The sequence below is a fragment of the Pelmatolapia mariae genome, linkage group LG7 (genome assembly GCF_036321145.2).
Source record: "Pelmatolapia mariae isolate MD_Pm_ZW linkage group LG7, Pm_UMD_F_2, whole genome shotgun sequence".
NCBI lineage: Eukaryota > Metazoa > Chordata > Actinopteri > Cichliformes > Cichlidae > Pelmatolapia > Pelmatolapia mariae.
In genome coordinates this window covers 50,721,644-50,742,373 of record NC_086233.1, presented here as the reverse complement: position 1 = coordinate 50,742,373, position 20,730 = coordinate 50,721,644, and the positions used below count along the sequence as shown (strand labels likewise).

Below are 20,730 nucleotides of genomic sequence, written 5' to 3'. Positions count from 1 at the left end.
ATTAGTTCCCAGAACTTAAAAAAAGTATGCAAACTTGTTGCCTCAAAAAAGCTAAGCTTACTTAAGATAACTAAGTTAGGGCATCTTATTTATTTTGAGTACCCTGTACAACCTAATTAGTTCCAGGAACTTAAAAAGTATGCAAACATGTGGACTGAAAAAAAAAAGAAGAAAAAGATAACTATGTTAGGACATCTTATTCATTGCCAGTACACAGTACTAAGAATAACTCGAAATGTTTCTTCAGTGGGTAAACAATTAGTATTGCACACTCAGAAAAATCAAGTTCTACTAAATGAAAAAACAATTTGTAGTAACTTACTATTTTTAATTTTCATTACAAAAAAGATAAATGCAACTAACGCACATTATGTTTTATCATCCTTGAATATAAGAGATTTCAACACTTAATATAAACACGGTAAGTAAGTACATAAGGCTCTGTCACTCTGTGCTACATTGCACTCACAAAAGCTGGATTTTAGGCCTCTTACTTCATTTCTGGTTGGAGCTGAGGGATCTCAATCTTCTCGACGTTGGGTTAAGGTTAGAGTAAAGTAGTAGCAGTACATGAAAGTACATGAGAAATTTGGCACCTTTGAAGTGTGAGACATAAAATGTATGTAATGCCTATCTTATGCCTAATTCGTAACCACCCATCAATATGTATTCAGAGGGCCTGTACCCTGGGTGGCTTTTACCCAGTGAAGAAAAATAATTTGTATGGTTCCATTAAGTATGATAAAGTTACTACAAAATAAAATAAAAAAATATCAGCTGATATTGGGGGATCAGAGAGGGGGAACTCACTGATTTTCCATGGAGTGACTCTGCAATCGGTTGTCTCTGGTCACGCAAAAAGCATACACCTAAGCAGGTAGACCCGTGACACCTTGTTGGTCCACGTACAGGACGTGCCGGTTGGGCAGTCGGGTGGATGTCATCATGTGACTTGTGAGAGCGACGAAGAAAGAAGAAGGAGGAGGAGGAGGCAGGAAAAAGGAGATACACTCATTTTCCTGTCTTAGCAAAAAAAAAAAAAAAAAGGAGAAGAAAGAAGTGAGTGTTATTTCTGGGAAGTGCAAACCAGAGCTGGCATTACTCTTGATTTTCGTCTTGTTTCTGACTGAAACTGCTGCTGCTGCTGGGCGGTTGATCGTCTGCGCAGGCGTCCGCATTCCTCAGCTGTGATTTAAAACGACTGGGATTAGTTTCACTGAAACTCGCTCGGACATTAGCTCGCTCTATGCAATATTTCTTAACTTAAAAGCAGCAGCAGCTCAGGGAAACTGGAGGGGAGCAGCTGACAAATACGCAGACGGGCTGGGAGGTTTATCTGCTGTCCCGGACACTGACAGAGAGGGTAAGGGCGGATACTGACGAGGGACCTCTCCGTAGTAAAAAAAAAAAAAAAAAGTTGGAAGTGTAAGCTAACTAGCTAGTTAGCTCAAGGTCTGCTGATTATTTAACTGCTTTATGGACCGATTTATCTGCAACTTGGGGATAAAAATAACTTAAGCTTCCTTTAAATTCAAATGTCGCGATTTTTAATGCTGTATCAGAGGTTTCCAAGCTGTGGTGCGAGGTCCACCCCGGGGTCTTGCAGTGAGCGCACTGTTGTAAGGCTATTGTTGTTAGATTGTGTTGACATGTTAAAACTGGAAAAGTAAATAGAAATGAATCTCAGGGTTTTGTAAGTAATCACACTGGCTCTAAGGTTGTTATGGTTTGGTGTTTTTTCTTTTAACTATTCTTTGGTTTTCTACATTTTTAGCTTTTGTTTACATTTTATAGTGTAGTTTTAAAAGGTGGTTCTAGTTTCAGTTTACTTTTTATTTCTTGTAGGTGTTTAGTTTATTTATCGTTGGTGTTAATTTTAGTCTTTTAAATTACTGTAAAATCTACACACTTACTACCAACATGATGTGTTAAGTAATCAGATTGTACACTTAGCCAAGCCTAAATGCAAGTTGTGTCAGCATCCAGTGTTGTGATCTAAACTATTACCTGAAAAGCATTAATATACTAATGCCGAAGGCCAACATTTGATCTTGTGATCCTTTTTTTGTCAAGCTACTTTTCATTTTATTTTTATGTTTTTAAATTGGGGAATCCTCTGGGTTTGAAATGTGAAAATGCTCTGGTTGTATTTTTGTAAACAGGGCATACCAGCCATTAGAGACCTGTTAGTAGAATTAAGAGAAGCACAAGCTGAAACCTCCAAATTGTAAACCTCATTAGGATGTAGTTAAGTACAGGATTGATTTTATTTTTATATATTTATTTATTTTTATTACAAGATATATTTTTATGGTCTTGTGAAGGTTGGTAGATCTGGATCCAGAGCCAGAGACCAGAATGGAGGGAGGAGGCCAGGTCGGGCCCACCTCAATCCGAGGCCATGGCCAGCTCTCCCGGCTTCGCAGCTCCTCCCTGGAGATCAGGGAAAAAGGGTCAGAAATCCTCAGGGAACAGCTGGATGCTGCAAAGAAGGTATAGTAACCTACTTTGTGGTTGCGCACACACAGAGAAACAAAAGATAGTGTGACCAGGAAAACAAGGCGCTGACAATGCAAATGTTCTTCTCTGTTTTAAATGTGGTTGTGTCCTTTTCCCCTGCACATCTCAGGAACTGAAACTAAAGGACAAGGAGTGCGAGCGTCTGTCGCAAGTTAGGAATCAGCTGGAGCAGGAGCTAGAGGAGCTGACAGCCAGTCTGTTTGAGGTCAGCAGTAATCATCGCTCTCTGCTGAGTGCACTGTAATTTTGACAGCTGGTGACGAAGAAGGTGGTTGGCGCTATGCCACAAAAGTCCTTAAATCAGCAGTTTGCATTTCTACAGAACCATCACTTCCTTTATATAAATAAAAATTTCAGGTTGATGTGATTTTTAAGCAACATTGTAATTGCTTTGAAATAATTTTTTTTCTTATTATTTTTGATTTTGCTGCCCACTGACTCTGGAGGAGTCCATCTCTTTGTTAAGAGCCAGATTTACCAAGTTTGTTCTAAATTAGCTCTGAGGTTTAGCTACTACAAACGCATCAATGTATAAACAAAGATGCAGCGAGCTCATTTTAATAGTGAACAGAAGTCTGCTAAGTGCAGCGCAGATTAGGCCAGCTGCAGAAAATACCTTTCAGTCGCAAAATTGCCAGCACATTTCTTACCAAAAGTAGCTTTTTAATGCCACGAAGGGCACCGCATATTTTTCCTTACATGTTCTGCTGTGTTGACCAGTTAGTCACTGTCTTTGTCTAGCTGCTGAGGTTTGAACGTAAAATTTTAATTAGTCTCAATTTACTTTTCAACAGGAGGCTCACAAGATGGTGCGTGACGCTAACGTGAAACAAGCAGCTTCAGAGAAACAGCTCAAGGAGGCTCAGGGGAAAGTGTGTGAAGTTTCTTAAAAAAAAAAAAAATTTAAACAGTGAAGAACAGAAACATTTTCTGAATCAGAACATTTTTTTTTCACATAGTAGTCACAAAATAGCCCCAAATTATCAATATTAAATTTTTTTGTGTCTGGCTTTCAGATTGATGTTCTGCAAGCAGAAGTGACGGCACTCAAGACTCTGGTGTTGACGTCCACACCTTCTTCACCAAACCGCCAGCTGCATCCACAGCTGCAATCTTCGGGTACCAGGGGATCGTACAAAACGCACATCCGGAACAAGAGCGCCAGCGGTGCATTTCCACTCTCACCTGCAAAAAAAGAAGTTTCCTCAGTTTCCATTCAGCCTGTGTCCAAAGAGGACCGAGAGGTAAACTGAAGTTTATACAGTTTTCTCTCCTCTCCTTCAGGTATGCGTCCATATGCATCCCACTTTATTTCCCATTTCTGTTTCCAGACACTTTTATCACTTTTAGCCAGATTCTCTTTCCTTTTTTCCCTTTTTTTCTGCTAACCTCTCCGACTTGTTCTTCTTGTCTTTATCTGGGGTCTCTTCATCTCTCAGCCTGCTGCTCCTGCCCTCCTCTCTCTGATCTTCTGTCTGATACCTGGCCAGTCTGTCAGTATGACCTATGACCCTCAATGGCAAAAACAGACAGAGGGGATAGGCACTGATGGCAGACAGGTAATCTGCATTCCTTTACATTTCCTACATTTCTCAAATCTTTCAAATTTACCTGCGTCTTGACTGTGATCCTAGACTGTGATATCTGTTGAGTCAAGAGTGTGGTGAGTCTGGTCTGAGAGCATCTTTCCCTAGTTTGTATTGAAATTTGTCAGCGTGCATGTAAGGTGAACAGGGACTTCTTGATGCAGCTGTTTGTTTCTTACTGGAGTTATCTGTGTTGAATGTACATTAGTGAAACACAAAGTTTATACCCAGTTCTTGACAGATAATCACAGATATTTCAGCTAATATCGAGATATTATAGATATTTTTGAAAATTGCCAAGCATAAGACACTCACTGAATTATCTAGTATGACTACAACAAAAACAAAAGATACCATTTTATGTTGCCACAATTTCGAGAATAGAGTTTGTAGAGCTGGTTCAGTAATGTCAGTGCCTCTGGCTCATTGCTAAAAGTGTGGTAAGGTTAACAAAACTAATTGTGCCTGGTGTCTCTTATCCATATTGGCCAAGGTTGTAAATTTTGGCCTCACAGTTTTGCAGCTGTTGTTTTTTTTATGAGTTTGAAATTATTGTTTGACTTTTCTATCATAATGGATTAATGTTTAACTGCAAGTGATGTCATTTGTGGCGATATTGTCTCTAGATCCTGTCCACATAACTGGTGTTATGAACAAAGGTTATCATAACTAACTAAAACAAGTTTTTAGAGAACTAAAAACTACCAGAAACGATATTGTGTATTTGAAAACAAGCTAAAGAAATCAAAAACAAAATCAAAATCTTGTCTCTCTGGAGATATTTGTCTATGCAACCAGCCTGAGGAGACATTGTTGCTGATGTTTGACATTGAGGATGTCTACATGACTGTCAGTCAAGTGGTTATTATGATGCATTGGATTATTTATTATTTTACTTCCCCATTGCTAGTACCCCCCATGTACTACTACTACTACTACTACCACCAACAACAGCATTGATAAGAATAAAGAATAAAAAGTAAAACTAACATTAAACAAATGAAAACCAAAGTTAAACAAATGGTCAAAATGGAGATGAACAAGCCGTTTGGAGCAGTTTTTAAACTTTTAATGAGCTTAAAGTATCCATTCAGCTAGAAACAATTTTCAATTTTCAATTTTTTTCAAGTCAATTTAATTTTCAATATTGAAGGAGCTGCTTAGATCTTAGAGCCACTGAAAGTGTTCCTGCCAAATTCAGTGTGAAACTCCATAATTTTCACACCATGGGAATCCCTTCCTACAACAAACTCCATAACTTTGACTGAACGTGGTCGAACAGCCAGTTTTGCCTGGGAAGGTTCCTGACTGAGTGACCTGACCTGGAGTTATCTGCACAGCAGCATTACTAAGAGCTGTTTTAATTCTCCAAATACCAAAATGAGGTGTTTCATTTATTACATCCTTTAGCAGAAGATGCATTGGATCATCCTTTTATGAAAGAAGAGGAGATGATTACATCCCTTAATTCCTAGCGATGGAACACTATGGTGGATCATTGCTAAGTTTTATCCACTTAAAGGATCGACTGATGTGTTTTGAATTTTCTTTAACTGCCTGTTAAACCCACAGGTGACCTATCAACTCTGTCTGCTTTATCAAAATGAGCTTCTTGTTGAGACTTACCTTGTATGAAGTATGAAGAACATATATTTATAGACACTCTCTAAATCCAGATTATGAGCTACATGAATTGACCAAAGCATGCTCAAGGTTTGCTCCAGTCCAATCTGTTCTGGTATTCGCGGACTTCCTGATTATTTTGGAATGATTTTCACGTCAGGTCTGCTGAGATCATTTGTCTTCTATCATATAAATCCTAAATAAGGTGAAGGAATTTTATGGCCTTTATATTGACGATATTTCCTTTTTAAACTCTGATGTTTTGACAGCCCGAATTCTTTGAATACAAGATTTTCTAATCTTTAGTATTTAAACACTTTTGTGTGTTTAAGAGTGGATCTTTTATTGTCAGTCATCGGTCTTTTGGAATCTTTAGTATTTAAACACTTTTGTGTGTTTAAGAGTGGATCTTTTATTGTCAGTCATCGGTCTTTTGGGGATTAAACATGTCTTTAATCTAGATGTGTGTCAGAGAATCAGTTTTATCTAGAGTTTGAGTGAAGGTTTGGTTTTCTCTCTGCAGATGGACTCCATTTTGTTTGCTGAGTTTTTGATGTGGAAGGAACGCCCGAGTCTGGACCGCTCCTCTGCCTTCCTGAGTCGTATTTACAGAGAAGACATCGGGCCATGCCTCTCCTTCACGAGATCAGAGGTCATTCTCACTGCTTCTTTGTACAGCTACCATGCTGCTTCGTGTGTATTTTAATGTGAAGTTATGTTAATGTTAGTGATTCCTGTTCTGCACAGCTGTCCCAGCTGGTCCAGAGTGCAGTGGAGAACAACTCTCTGACCATCGAGCCTGTCGCCATGTCGGCAGTACCGATGGTTAAAGCCTCAGCTATAGAGTGTGGAGGTCCTAAGTGAGTTAGCCCGACTGTCATGACTGTCATCCTGTCGTGTTTCACCACTCACTGCTCTGATTTGGTTGGTTTGTTTTTTCCATCGATGGTTTATGATCAGAGCCTTTTGTCTATCTTACAATTATGACTGAGAGTGGTTTAATCAGTGGGCACATTTCTAATCACTGTCTGATCTAAAATCTTTTTTTTTTTTTTCCCAGTGGCTTTAGGGCTGCAGTAGAGACGTAAGTCCTCTCGGGAGCCAATAATCCTTTCAGCTTTTCACTAACTCTGACAACTGTGGCATGAAATAAAAAACTGTCAACACAGATGTGTGCAACGATGCAAACAAATCTGTAAATGAATGAACCAGACTGGGTCCCACTTTCATTCCTTTTGTGGCTAACTCTCTCTCTGCGCACCTCTCTTTCACTAAAACGTGTTGTAAAGTGTTCTCAGTATGTTTTACTGCTAAAGAACTAAAGACCTGTAAGCTCATGTTTGCTGTATGCTGTCCTAAAACAGATGACTGTGCATCTACATGTTGCTGCATTAAATTGTTGACACATTGTTTTCTCTTCTAGAAAATGTGCATTAAGTGGCCTGTCACGGCTTTGCAAACATCGCATTAAACTTGGCGACAAAGAGAGCTACTATTACATCTCACCTTCCAGCCGAGCACGGGTAAATATCACTTCCTTTCTGCCCAAGGCACACCTGTAGTCTTATCTGCACACCCTTATCAAACAGTTTGACTCGAGCAAACACATGTTGTTTCTACCTGCGGTTCAGATCCTCAGCTCTTTCACTTCAGGCAATCTTTCTCTCTGAAGGAATGTTTGGTTTCTGTGTGCCTCGCCCTAAGCATGCTTTGCACCATATTAGCATTAGTTAACTCCTCCTAGCAAATGATGCACTCACGCAACGACTTGACATCTTCTGTCTAGCTGGAGCCTTAAGGCAGGTAGCTTTCATAGTACGTAATTTTTTTCTTCTTGAGGTTTGTTTGTTTGTTTTGTTTTATTCTGCTTTAAGGCCTTTAATGTGCCGGTAGAGATCTTCATATACAAACTGTAAAGTTTAAATGTCATTCATTACTTTTCTGCAGTTATAGTAATAATGTTTGGTTGATACAAAATCCCAAAGCACGCCAGTGTTATAAAAGTTTGCGTAGCCACTGTGTAGAGTCGTGACCTTGTCACATATTCGCCTTTCTAGATCACGGCTGTCTGCAATTTCTTCACTTATATCCGCTACATCCAGCAGGGCCTGGTGAGACATGATGGTAAGTTAAGAGAGACACATTACAGAAAACAAAGACATAAATAGTTTAAGCAAATTTAATTATTATGCAAGTAATTTTATGTAATGCATAAGGAATTTTAAGTATTGAGTAACTTCAGGTATTTTACAGGAAAGATATAAATTGTACTGCAGGTAAGTACAGTACTCTTAAGTACAGCATAAGTAAATAGTGGGTAATTTCATGGTAACTTTTTGGAAAAACAATATTTCCCCATCTTCCATTGTATTTTTTGGGGCGTGAGCCGTGTCATGAGTGTATTAATCTTGCCTTTTTACATCTTTATTTAATAAACATTATGTTGATGTGCATGCTGGATGTTTTATTAATAATCAGTTGCCCTTTTTATTATATGATATATCATTTAATTATTTCTTCTTTCCCTGAAAACACATGAAGTTATGCAATACATAGAATTACTTACAGAATAATGCGTCTTTCTTTAAAATTCCTTTGAATTACAGGTGTATGGGTCTGTTATTGCTCGGTCTTAACTTTGCCAACAACCGACATCTTTCTTTCTAATTTTTTTTTTTCCCCCCCCATGTTCAGCGGAGCAGATGTTCTGGGAAATCATGCGTCTTCGTAGAGAGATGAATGTGGCCAAATTAGGTTTCTACCTCACTGACCAGGGCTAGGCCGGTACCTGGAACACCCAACAAGAAAGCATAGCAGTTACAGCCTTGGGTAACTGTGGCAACGCACACGTCTTTGATCAGGTTGAACAGTGCTGCAGCAAAGGTCACCAACAAGGGAAGCAAAACGTGTTCGTCACTTTTGGAAATGCAATAAAACGATTAGAATCAAACCAGCACTCCAGGAATGACATTAAAGTCCATGTTTTGTTTGATGATGTTATTCCCAGACATGTCGGAGAGGGTTTTTCTGTTGCACCACATTCCCGGAAAATAACTGTTGTCCTCCAGAAAGTGTGGAGAAACTTCTTACTGAATCACCCATGGAACACAAAATTTCTCAGTTTTATACAATAGACTGTGATTCCTGATTAAGGCATTAGCCTGCAAAATAATGAGCACAATCTTAACCTCAAGTATTACAAATATGTGGTGTAATAGTTTTATTGTTTCCACACAGCAATGATTCAATTTGTTTTCTTTGTACTTTCAGTTATCAGCTCAGACACCACAGCCCAGACCTTTATTCTGAGCATGGCCTTAATTTTGTTGGTACACCTCCTGCTCTGCCTTGTACAAAGACTTAACTTAGTCACCTTCAGCTTCTCGTTAGCCCTGTACCTAAAAATCAGATGTATTGTTAATTATTACCCACCCATGCTCAGAATAGGGAGAGCTTTACAGTGCCAGGGGAAAAAAAGCTTTCAAGATGTGATTGAGTTTTGCACATCTGTAGTTAACAGTATGAACATAAAGTAAAAGCCATAATTGACTTTGCATGAATGCAGAAAATAGCCATAGTGTATATAGGTTGTACCTCATATTATAGATTTATTGTTACTGACTTTTTTTTAAACAAAAATCTTTAAAAGTAAAAATGAAGTATAGTGTGTCAGAGCGTGCAATAACTGCTTCTTAGCCTGATGCAGGGCTTTGAGGTTTCTGACCTCAGTGTACTCATAATCACCTGTGTAAAAACTCCATTAAACACAAGGCATTGTATACCAGCTATCACTTTTGTACCATGTCTCTTTTATTATTAGAAATCTGATCAAGAGATCAGAGGGAGACTCCAGAAGTTTGTTCAGGAAAGATGACTCATCATTTCAATTAATTTCAACCCAGTGCAACCGGATAACCCAGGGGTCATGTTTGCTCTGGGCACGTCACAGATTTGGTGTTAGAATAAGGTCATAACACTTACATACGCCAAACAGGTTCTCAAGCAGGAATACCGAGGAAATACTGAGACCGTGTCCAGCTCAGAGGGGCTTTATGAAGCCGACATTCCAGTAAGATTTGAGTTTCCGGATTGGAAAGACTTCTCTGAGCTGCTGTTTTCATGACCTCTTTGTAAAGATTACAGCAGACCTTAATAAATAGTTTGACCTGCTGTTTATCAATGGGCACGGAGGAGAAAAGATAAAATCAAGATGAATTTCTTATAAGTTGAACTCTTATTGAACACACATGTGATACTTATAAAGCAAGATGGAAAAAAACTCTGCAGCTAGTCAACTAAATACATAAGCACATTTAAAAACATTTCGATAATTTCACAGGAATATTACAACAAAAATCAACAAACTCTTACAAAGGATTGATTAACTTTTCTCTTGGCAACATCCAGCAGTCACCAGCGCTTCTCTCTTGGGGAAATATCTGCAAGAAACAAATTCAGTTATTAAAATGTTAAATATTGTTTGTATAGCTCCTTTAATCATTACATTTCAATTCAATTCAGACTGTTGAAACTAGCCCACCAGTGTTTGTATAAAAAGAGAAATCTGCATGCAGATGACTCGCCTTCGAAAACAGAACATGCCCATCACCAGCACGGCCACGCCTCCAAACACCACTATCACTGCGGTGACGATGGAGATGGCGGACAGCGAAGAGGGCTCTGGGTCATGTGAAGAGGTGCTCAGGATCAGAAGTGACAGATATTGCGTGCTGAATGGTGTTTAAAATTCACATTGGGAAATATTTAAACTGATCTGAAACCAACCTGAGCACACAAAGGAACCTGGTATGTTCAGGCACTCCAGGTGTTGTGGACAAGAAGTCAGTTCTTCACATTCATTGATATCTGCAAAATCAGCCAAAAAAACAGATGAGAAAGAAATGATGTCTCTACGAGGCATGTGGAGTTGGTCACAGAGGTGTTGCTGAAATCTCATTAGGATACTGACCAGGTTTTTCCAAACTTATGACTGCCACAGCCCACAGAATATCTTCTGCAGTCCACCCAAGCCTTTAATTACATTTTCTGGTCATTTCAAACTTCACTTGTGGCATCTGACAGCCACTGCTCCATTTTACTTTTATCAACTACTGATGCAAAATATGGCTGAAAACAAAGAATTGCATATCTTATTTTTGTAGTCCCATCACTTGGTTTCATTAGCTCAAGTACTTTCTTGATTAAACTGACATATTTAATGGCATATTTTTAACAAAAAAATAAGTTTACTGAATGATTTATTAAAAAAAATAAATGATTAGGACCCTGCCGCAGTACCTTCACAGTCCACCGGGGGCTGCAGCCCAGATATTGGAAACAATTAATCTAGATAATATAGCTGACTAAACTGCTGAAAAATGTGTTTAAAATAAACTCCAGCAATTAGTTAAATTGCCTTTTCTGGAGAATTGTATTTTTAGTTTTCATGTTTGAATTTTCCTGGTTAAAATTTCTTCCTGGAAGTTGGAATTTCAAATTAATTCTTGAGTTAAATGAAAGTTGTGTTATGAAGTCTCCAAGATAAAAAAGAGCTTTAATGCCTAATTTTTTTTTTTTAACAATTATAATTCCTTAAACAAAAAACATAATGTTAAACTGGCGTTAAAAGAAAACAACAATGCATTCCAGTAATTCGTCATCAGGACTTGACTGGACAGTTTAGTTTTCGTACCCTGACACGATGGGGGTGCTGGGCTCCACTGCTGGCTGTTTGGATCACAACTGATGGATGAAGCTCCCAGCAGCTTGTAGCCAGAGTGACACTGATACAGGATCACAGAGTTACAGAGGAGATAGTAGCCAGATTGAATCCTGGGTATTGGACCGCAGCGGGGATCTGTGAGAAAGTCAGTGAAAAAATAAGGTCATCCCAGCTTCATACTCGACACAACTTATTTTCCACAGCCTCACCCGAGTCCTGCTCTTTCCAGGGGCTGATGTCAAGGTGAGGGATGAGGGGGTCGGAACAGGCCAGCATGTCCTCCGAGGTCTCGGTGCGTGAGAACGGGTCGGCAGGGACATGTGCGACGTGGCTGTTGTCACAAATGATGCGGGACAAAGAGACTGAACGCAGATGTTTCCTCTGAGCGCTGGTGAACACTCCTTCCCTCTCCCACCAAAACCTTGAAAGACAAGCACATATTTTTGAATTTCACTTTTTGCATCATATTTTTAATAATTAAATTTTAGCTGTGGCCCACCTGTCACCATCTCTCAGCGCTCTGAACTGTCTCGCGAGCAGGCATGACAGGAGCGGTCCGACTCGGCCTCCAGGCAGAGCTGGCTCAGAGATGGCACCCACCCACACGTCGATGTTGTGTGGTGTCCCGTATAAGAGTTGGAATTTGTGAGCCAAAGTGAAGTTGCCCAGAATTTCAGCCAGGTCCAGTGTGGTGTTGGGAACAGAAAGGCCACAGAACCTTCGCCAGGAGCTGTACCCTGATGGAGATGAGTCAGAGGACTGCAAGTTAAAGATGGAGTGAAAAAAGTGAGATAAGCATTAAATACATGGGGCTCATGTGAAAGTGAACATAGCAAAATACTGATTTTACCAAGTGCTTTACAGTTAGAAAGGAAGGTAGATAATAAACTTTATTTTATTTATAAAGAGGGAAATTAGAACCTTCAAACTTAAGTTTAGATATATAAAAATGAACTAAATAAGATGGGATTAGGTTGCATCAAGCTGGATTCTCTCAAGGTTTTTTTGTGCAGTGACTGTTGCATTAGCATCACGTGATAACGTGCATTAGGAACTAGGTGGCTTAGCTCTGTGAGAAGTCACTCCCTGAGGGAAATTTCAGAGGGCCAGTTTTAACTCTTAATTAACAAGCAACACAAATAACTATTGGAGGACTACAGGCCACCTGGCAGGCTTATTAACACATTCCTACATCTGGGACTGGTTCATGAGTCAGCACACACTTTTCATGGCAGACTTTCAAGGAAACAAGTATAACTACTATTAATGATGCTGTGATGTTGTGCACGTTGACTTACATTACAATAACTTCAACTGTGCTCTCATTTCTTTGCAGCTAGAATATGAAAATACACAGTTTAGTACAAGAATTAGTATACAGTATTCCCACGTCATATCGCGTTTTACCTTTCCAGACACGCTACATTGTGGTTTTATCTGCAAATTTATATCGCAGGAATTTCATTATATCATGAGTTTCTGTGTGTTTTAATTTTTAAAATTGTAATTTATTTTTGCAGTAAAAATAAGCATTATCTAGCCTAAAAAATGAATAACAAAGTTATAATAGGGTTTATAAGAGCATGGGGAGGATTTTTATGGCTTAAAATATACAAAAGTAATATAATAAACATATGGTTTCTACTTTGCAGATTTCCCCAGAATGGAAGCCCTGTGATAATAGAGGGAATACTGTAACTGCAGAAAAACTACAACCACTGGTACATGGTTTTATGGTCTTAATGCTACTGTAATTTCTTTTAAAATACTAGGCTAAAAGAGGTAAATGTGGGTGTTGGGAACTATGGATCGTGGATCCTGATTTTTATTAAATCATTTAAAAGAGACCTATTCTTTGTGTGTGTGTGTGTGTGTGTGTGTGTGTGTGTGTGTGTGTGTGTGTGTGTGTGTGTGTGTGTGTGTGTACGTGTGTGTGTGTGTGAGAGAGAGAGTTTTATTAATTTATTCCAATTTCTTTCGTTGTATCTGTCAAAAATGCCAAAAATAACACAGTCTGATAAGATGTCATCAATAAAATGATTTCCACAAAGCTTCATCAGAAATTGCCTCAGTGGAAGAGTAACTGTCAAGAAGCTATTCTTGAGGAAGGAAACAGGCAAAAAAAGCTGAGGTACGCCAGATTAAACAAGAGCTGGACTCAAAATCAGTGGCAACATGATGGAGTCTGATGGAGTCATTAATACAAATTTGAAGCAGGAGGCACACCAGTACAGCCACCTGTAAAGCATGCTCTATAGAGGCTGCACTCTGTAGTGGTCATACCAAATATTGACTTTTAAGGCTGTTAGAATTGAACAAATGTGTGTTTATGTATGTCTCCCATTTCCCAAAATGTGAAGGGTAGCTCAAGCACTTTGCACTGTGCTATATACTGTAACAATAGTGGATACTGATAGTAAAAATGGACAAAGTTTGAAAAAAGAAAAATAAAGACACTATATGTGCAAGTAATCCCCACCCACCTGCCCCTCCTCTAATATGGGGGGCAGCCAATCACAAGAAAGTCTGTTTAAAAGGGGAGGTTCTAAAACGTCTTGTTTCAGATAGAGGAGGAAGTGAGAGACTGTATTAAGGATAAATATAAGAATCTGCACATATGGATTACTTTTAACTGTGACTGGTGCAAAGCTACTCTAGCTGACTTCAATAATGAAAACATGGAGCTGGAAAAGAGAACAATAGGACAGTCAGCAGTTTAGTGGGGTATCGGTGCGAGAGGTCTTGATACCAGGCAGGCCGTGGTCTCGGCCTCTCTGGAGGTTAAGGGCTCCGAGGTCCAGAGGCATCCCACCCTGTGCCTGAAAGAGCCTCTCTGTCAGCTCCTCCACCATCATCTGACCAGGAGTCTGCAGCTTGGCTGGAGACAGCAGGAGGCCACGCAGCACTGGGTCTATACCACCTGAAACAACAGGAGGAAATTAAAATAGAAATAGAAATGCTGAGTACATGTAATCAAAGTAAAACAACAAAATTACTCTTTACCTTCCTGCACAACCCTCCAAGAGGCAAACAGTGAGTGATGCAGCGGCAGAGAGGGATACTGCGAGTTAGCATTATATCCCGGCCCCAATCTGGTCACTACTGGTTGCACAGTGACGTGAGCAAAACGAAATGCAGCAGTTGCAAAAACATTAGCAATGCTGGGATCCATGTCGGGATCATAACCCTTGTAAGGAGGCATCAGATGAGACATGGCATTCTCACCAAGGACCCGTGGCAGGTAGTGCTCCCATGTTAGGATCTTAAAGGATTTAGAACACCAGTCAAAGTGATGAGAACAGGTAGATGTGATATGTTGTTCACCAGATAATCCCGCAGATACCTGATGAATGGCTCCTATAATCTTGCGGGCCTCCTGGTACAGGGTGTCTGGGCTCCAGTGAAGGTTTAGCAGGTGCAGCTCTTTGACCAGTCGGTTGTGCTCTCTCAGGAAGAGCGTGTGCAGCGCAATCAATCCCAGATGTTCATTGGCTCTCGAATCACCTGTGACGCATTAGTCATGAGCAACAGCTGCACTGAAGCTTACAGTGGGTGGAGAATTTACAGCATTCGCCCACTCACCAGCTTGAAAGCAGGATGTGTTGTTCTGTCGGTGAGCAGATCTGTCTGATGTTCCTGAGGTGATGGACTTGCGAGGCCCGCAGGGGTCCAGGTGAGCCTGGAGGCGAGGCAGGAATGGCATGTAGGCGAGCTCATGGTCTGAGTGCTGGGAGTTGATGGCCATTGAGCCCAGAGGAGAAGATTGGTTTCTGAGAGCAGAAGCCAGGCTGGTGGAGCTGCCGTACACCATGCTGGCATCGACAAAGGAGGTTATGGCGTTGAGCTGCTCCCGCTGACGATGAGGCAGAACTCCAGCACCACAGCTGGGAGCAGAGCGGAAGAAAGGCATACAACTCTGGACCCCATTACGAGGATCAGATGGTGGGATCTAGTAAAGAAAGTTGTTTTTAAACTGCTGCTGATAAGGGAAGGACATTCTTTTCCATAGCAACAATATAAGGAAAAAAATGATGCAAGTCTAGTCTTTTTTGGGAACAGTTGTCAATTTCAAATTTTTAAAATAATTTCACCCCCAACAGTAGAGAATAAAAAATATCAGACATGTGTCTACTCGAGATTCAGAACCACCTTTAGCAACAATAACGTGAGGTAACTTTATCAGTCTCTCACATCATGGTGGAGGAATTCTGGCTCACTCTTTTTTTCAAGATTGTTTCAGTTCATTGAGGTTTGTAGGCATTTGCATGGCTCTCCTAAGGTCCTCCCACAGAATTTCAGTCAGGCTGAGGTCTGGATTTGATTGGCTCATTTGAATACTTTCATTCTTTTCTTTTTCAGACAGTCGCTGGTGTTCATGGAATTGCTGTCCTTATACATGACTCAGTTCATAGTTAACAAAATGACTGGAAGGTGCCCGGGATCTGTGGCTGCAAAACAAGCCCAAATCATCACCCCTCCACCACCTTGCTTGTCATTTAGTGCAGCAGTCCTCAACCTTTTTTGCGCCACGGACCAGTTTATGTAGGACAACATTTTCACGGACCAGCCTTTAGGGTGTCGTGGATAAATACGACAAAATAAAACCAGTACTGGTACAAAAAAAAGAAGATTTATTCATAAGACACGGACAAAGACCCAGGGAAACTGAGTTAACGATAAACACCCTGAAAACTATAAATTCTCTCGCCCAGCACCAAACGACTCACGGACTGGTACCAGTTTGTGGCCCGGGGGTTGGGGACCGCTGATTTAGTGCAAGGTGTTTGTGCTAATATGCTTTGTTTGGGTTTCAAAAAATATGGTGTTATGCATTATGACAAAACATCTCCGATTTGGTCTCCTCTGTCCAAAGCACGTTGTTCCAGAAGTCTTGTGGTTTGTTCAGATGCAACTTTGCACACCTAAGCCGTGCTGCCATGTTCTTTTTAGACAGAAAAGGATTTGTCCTGGCAATCCTTCCAAATACTTCTTCAGTGTTTTTGTAGTTGTACTGTCATGACCTTTAACACTTAACACGCTAATTGAGCGCTGTAGGGTTTAGATGTAATATCTCTTCGCATTGCATTTTCTGACCTTGGGGTAAATTTGGTTGAATGTCTGCTCAAGATTGCAGCATTGTCTTAGCACACACCTGAATGCTCCAGACCTTCAAACTGCCTAAACTTCTGCTTTTATAAATGTGCTCAATCTTGCTTGTGCACCTGGCTGCTACTTATGCTCTTAATTCCTATGAAAACAGTCAACTGAACTTTGTCTGTGAAGGTTCCCAGTCATCCAGGTCATCGTAGTCTAAGGAGCTTGGAAAGAAAACTTCTCAGATGAGAGGCGAAACGTCTTCAAGCCACTTAAAGAAGTCCAGACGCTTTTCTTTCCAAGCTCCTTAGACTCAAGTGAACTTTCTTTTCACAGAACTTTACGTACAACAGCCAATGAGAAATCTTCTAATTGGGTGTAATGAGAGAGTATTTCCTGGTTTATATTTTCTATTTAAACCATTGACAGTGTTACCGAACCTGTGTTTGGTGCTAATGGTGAGAGATAATCTGATATACAGTAAATATACAGAAACTATGCAGATTACGGGTTTGGCATTTAGCATGTGAAGGAAAATTTTAAAAAATACAAAATAAATTAGAGCCTTCCAAGAGAGCTGGTGAAATGTACCTGGATGGGAAAGCAGGGTGAGTCTCGGTTGCAGGTGTGGGTGCAGTCAGCTCCAGTCTTGAAGGCGGCTGTACTTGGACTCTGAGGCGTCAGCACCAGATCGTGGTCTATCCACTGACCCCAGTCCACCAGCAAGTGGGACAGAGTGGAGTCCACAGAGATGTTGTCATTGTGAGTGAACAGCACTTCCTGTGACACGAGCCGCACCTGGAACACACGAGATGAGGAGGAGTGATGGGCTTACAGCAGCTGGCAGAACAGAAGACGACCGAGAGCTGCTGCAGGACTCTTACTGGAGGCAGGCTGGCATTGTGATAGGTATGTTTTGGTTCCCAGCCTCTGGGCATCCCCCACACATCCTCGTACTCTGGAGCTAACCAACGGGAATACGGGATATTAGCAGCCCCCCATCTCGGATGTTGTCTGTACAGCAGCAGAACACAGAGAGATGGTTACCTGAAAACAACGATGTCTGTTGGGCTCAGTGCCAGTCTGTCAAATGTTGATTTTTGTACATGCTCTGACCTGTTGTTGCACTCGCCTGTGACGGATCTGTAGCGCTCAGAGAGACAGTCTGTCTGACAGCTGGGCATCTGCAGCTCAGCAGAGCAGCCCGTCACATGCAGCAGATTCTCCGCATCTTCTTTGCTCAGCATTTCTGAGGGAGCACGGTAAGCACAACAAGGTCAAGTTAGTAACACTTAAACATAAAGAAATATATATGAGAAAGATCAGATCAGTTGTTGTATCCTTTCCTGTCAAAAACAGATACAAATGATACAAATTGTACAAATCTACTTTTGGAACTTGGTTTTGCTGAGCTTGATTATGCTTCAGTAGCCTCCATGAGTCAGCTTATACTGACTAATATTTTCTGGCACAATATGTAAACTGTATTGTTTGTAGTCATCATTGTAAAAATATCTTCTGTCCTCCTAAACAAGAGATTTTTTAATAACAAAGACACTCCTACCTGGTTAAACAAAGCACATAAAATAAAGAGTTATAGAAGAGATAAATTGGCTGTGTTATATTATATCCTGAAACACACTAAAAGTATGATGTAGAATAAAGCCTCTGTTTAATCATTCATCAGATTAAATGGCCCGCAGGTTTACGTGGTGTTCCGCTGCTGTTCAGTACCGTAAGCGTTGGGCTGCATCATGGTGTTAGTGTAGACCATCTCTCTGATCAGCTCCACTGTGTTGTCCAGCAGTTCAGCAGCCCGGATCTGGGTCCTGGTTCTGCTTTCAATCTGTTTGAACTGAGCCAGCAGGTCACTGGGTCTCAGAGCGCCTTCAGACAGCGACGTCTTCACCCTGGAAACATTCAGAACTGTGTATTCAGTCCCTCGCAGACGTAAAATGATTTATTTTCTTCTATGTGTCAGCCTGGTTTGAGATATTTCCAGATATATTTTAGACCAAAATAAAGAATATCTACCTTTCACTTGTGTGGGTGTAAGCAGCATCAGTCAGCTCAATCGCCCTCTGAAGAGCCTCATCAACAAACGCAGATCCCAGATACACCACTCCTGAGACCATAACAGAGCAGAGAAGTTAGAAAGGCTCCAAAGCACCTTCTCCTTTCAGCAACTATCAGAAATCCTACCTGAGGTGTTGCCGTGCTTCACTTTGGTCAGTGAAGCATGACCAGGGATTAAGAGCAGGACAAGAACCAGTTGAAAAAGAGAAGCAGACACCTGAAATGAAACCACATTAACCTTCAAATCTTGAGAAAAAAACTTCAAAATTTCTGTATAAACTTTAAATTGTACATTAAAGCAGAAACTCACCACGAGTGCTGTATTCATTGCGATTCTGTAAACTTTTCAGTGTGAGCAAAAAAGAATCGCTTCGGGTTCAGAGAAGGAATCGGAGGATCTTACCACTGCATTCGCTCCGACTCATCTTGAGTGCAAGCAAGTGTAGGTGTGTGTTTGCCTCCAAGTGTCAAGGGTGCTATGTATACACTGTGAGCAGGGCCAACAGGTATGTGCAGAATCCCCTTATCTGTCCTTCCTGGTGACAGAAAGGCAACATCAAACGCAGGACTCGCAGCCTCGACCTAATAACCTCTCAAATCAAATTTACGTCTGTGCTCTCGCCCTCGATGAAAAGCCTCTGTCAAATCAGCATTACAAATAAATAATCCTACCCATCCCTCAGCAGAGCAGAGAGAGTATGTCTTTGCTGTAGTAGAGCACTCAACCAAACAAAGAGGCGGCTGAAATATTAGATGTCAAAGTAACTTTAGTAGCAGATTTGTTTTAAAAAAAAGCAGTTAGACTTCACAATGAGAAGCTAAGCTTAGTATTTGGGGATTTTTTTTTAATTTTTATTAAAAGGGTGTCTGTGTCTTCAACACATGCCAAACATTTCAATCTGATGGTCCCTGTGCCAGTGACACAGACAGGTGGGTGAGCTGGAAGCGGGGATTCTGGGAAATGACCATGAACTGAGCACAAGGATGAGACAGAAAGATTTTAGAGTGTTTCTGTCCACTGTGAGGCTTAACAGCTCAAATGTATGCTTGCTTTCCCCCCCTTTGATGTTCCAGGTGTGTGATATCATCAAATGATTCACCAGTCCCATTTCATTACGCTGTTATTAATATTATCTCTGTTGACCCACCGTCTACTCCATGTGCTCCAGAGAAGAGCCGATGTATCCACAAAGGTACAACCAAATATTTGGCATACAGGTAGATCAAGTGTCAGTTGACCCACATTTCCTCACTTGTAAATAATGAGTTCTGGTCAAGTGGATTCTTTCAGGTGATCATTTCTGATAGTAAAAAAAAGCCACCTGGTCCTTAGCAGGTCTTAAAACTAAGTGCACCCTATGATTCAGTCACTTGTAGGAACACCTTTAGCAGCAATAACTTGATGTAATTATTTTCTATATAACTATCAGTCTCATATTATTGAGCCAAGTCTTCGTTACAGTTATGCTCTGCTCTCTTGAGGTCACAGCACAAGATTTTGTATACAAAGGAGTTCATGGTTGACTCAATGCCTGCAATGTGCAGTTTCTCGGAGCAACGCATGAGCTGAGCTTAGGGACAGTTTGGTAGGACAGCTGACATGTCATGAATTTAATTGTTTTCCATGGATAAATATTCTTTCACATTTAGAATGATGAGCTTTTTGGAGATATTGCCTTCTAAGCCTCCCCAGACTGATGACAGCAACAGCTCCTTCTCTGTGATCTTTGATAATGTCTTTCCTGCCTGGTATTGGTTTAATGTGCACCCATATGCTTCTGCAAATAGACAAAATTTCTGCTTTTATAAAGGTCATCACACTTGCTGATGGACAGTAATCGGGGAAGCTGCTACCAGTTTTAGTAAAAAAATAATGATGTGGTGTTATAATATCTATATTATTCATCTGGGTTTGTATTTTAATAATTTAAGAGCTGCTAAGGACCAGATTCATTTTATGATGTCCTGATATGTAACACCTTAGAACTGAAACAGGGTATTTCTTTTTCACTTGACTATATAACAAATTTCCCACGTGTGGGACTAATAAAGGTTATCTTATCTTATATGGTTGGATAGTCAGTTTGGTTTTTCTTGTAATTTAAGTAT

General features: G+C 40.5%; 2 protein-coding genes across 7 annotated transcripts in view; one reads left to right on the top strand and one right to left on the bottom strand.

The window, feature by feature from the left end:
• The window catches only part of rab3il1 (RAB3A interacting protein (rabin3)-like 1), a 13,952-nt gene extending 5,267 nt beyond the window's left edge, over positions 1-8,685 (top strand). Inside the window, exons 1-12 of one of the 6 annotated variants that reach the window (XM_063479534.1) lie at positions 951-1,059; positions 2,325-2,493; positions 2,630-2,725; positions 3,315-3,392; positions 3,537-3,764; positions 3,960-4,079; positions 6,253-6,381; positions 6,477-6,589; positions 6,790-6,813; positions 7,153-7,252; positions 7,787-7,853; positions 8,424-8,685. In XM_063479534.1, coding sequence (XP_063335604.1) covers positions 2,359-2,493; positions 2,630-2,725; positions 3,315-3,392; positions 3,537-3,764; positions 3,960-4,079; positions 6,253-6,381; positions 6,477-6,589; positions 6,790-6,813; positions 7,153-7,252; positions 7,787-7,853; positions 8,424-8,509 — 1,176 coding nt within the window. In that variant the 5' untranslated portion in view covers positions 951-1,059; positions 2,325-2,358 and the 3' untranslated portion in view covers positions 8,510-8,685. Of the gene's footprint in view, positions 1-950; positions 1,060-1,080; positions 1,364-2,324; positions 2,494-2,629; positions 2,726-3,314; positions 3,393-3,536; positions 3,765-3,959; positions 4,080-6,252; positions 6,382-6,476; positions 6,590-6,789; positions 6,814-7,152; positions 7,253-7,786; positions 7,854-8,423 lie in introns of those variants that run through there. The other 5 variants (XM_063479533.1, XM_063479529.1, XM_063479530.1 and 2 more) reach the window with 5 other exon arrangements.
• A 1,425-nt stretch (positions 8,686-10,110) lies between these two features.
• epx (eosinophil peroxidase) lies at positions 10,111-18,949 on the bottom strand. Its single transcript, XM_063480375.1, has 17 exons — positions 18,932-18,949; positions 18,748-18,838; positions 18,580-18,670; positions 18,280-18,455; positions 17,662-17,794; positions 17,430-17,559; positions 17,137-17,343; positions 15,034-15,400; positions 14,795-14,955; positions 14,455-14,713; positions 14,201-14,371; positions 11,951-12,188; positions 11,661-11,872; positions 11,422-11,586; positions 10,515-10,595; positions 10,313-10,409; positions 10,111-10,168 (listed from the first exon to the last, which is right to left on the bottom strand). Exons 1-17 carry the CDS (start codon positions 18,947-18,949, stop codon positions 10,111-10,113), a joined length of 2,655 nt encoding a protein of 884 aa, XP_063336445.1.
• Between the last annotated feature and the right edge of the window lie 1,781 nt (positions 18,950-20,730).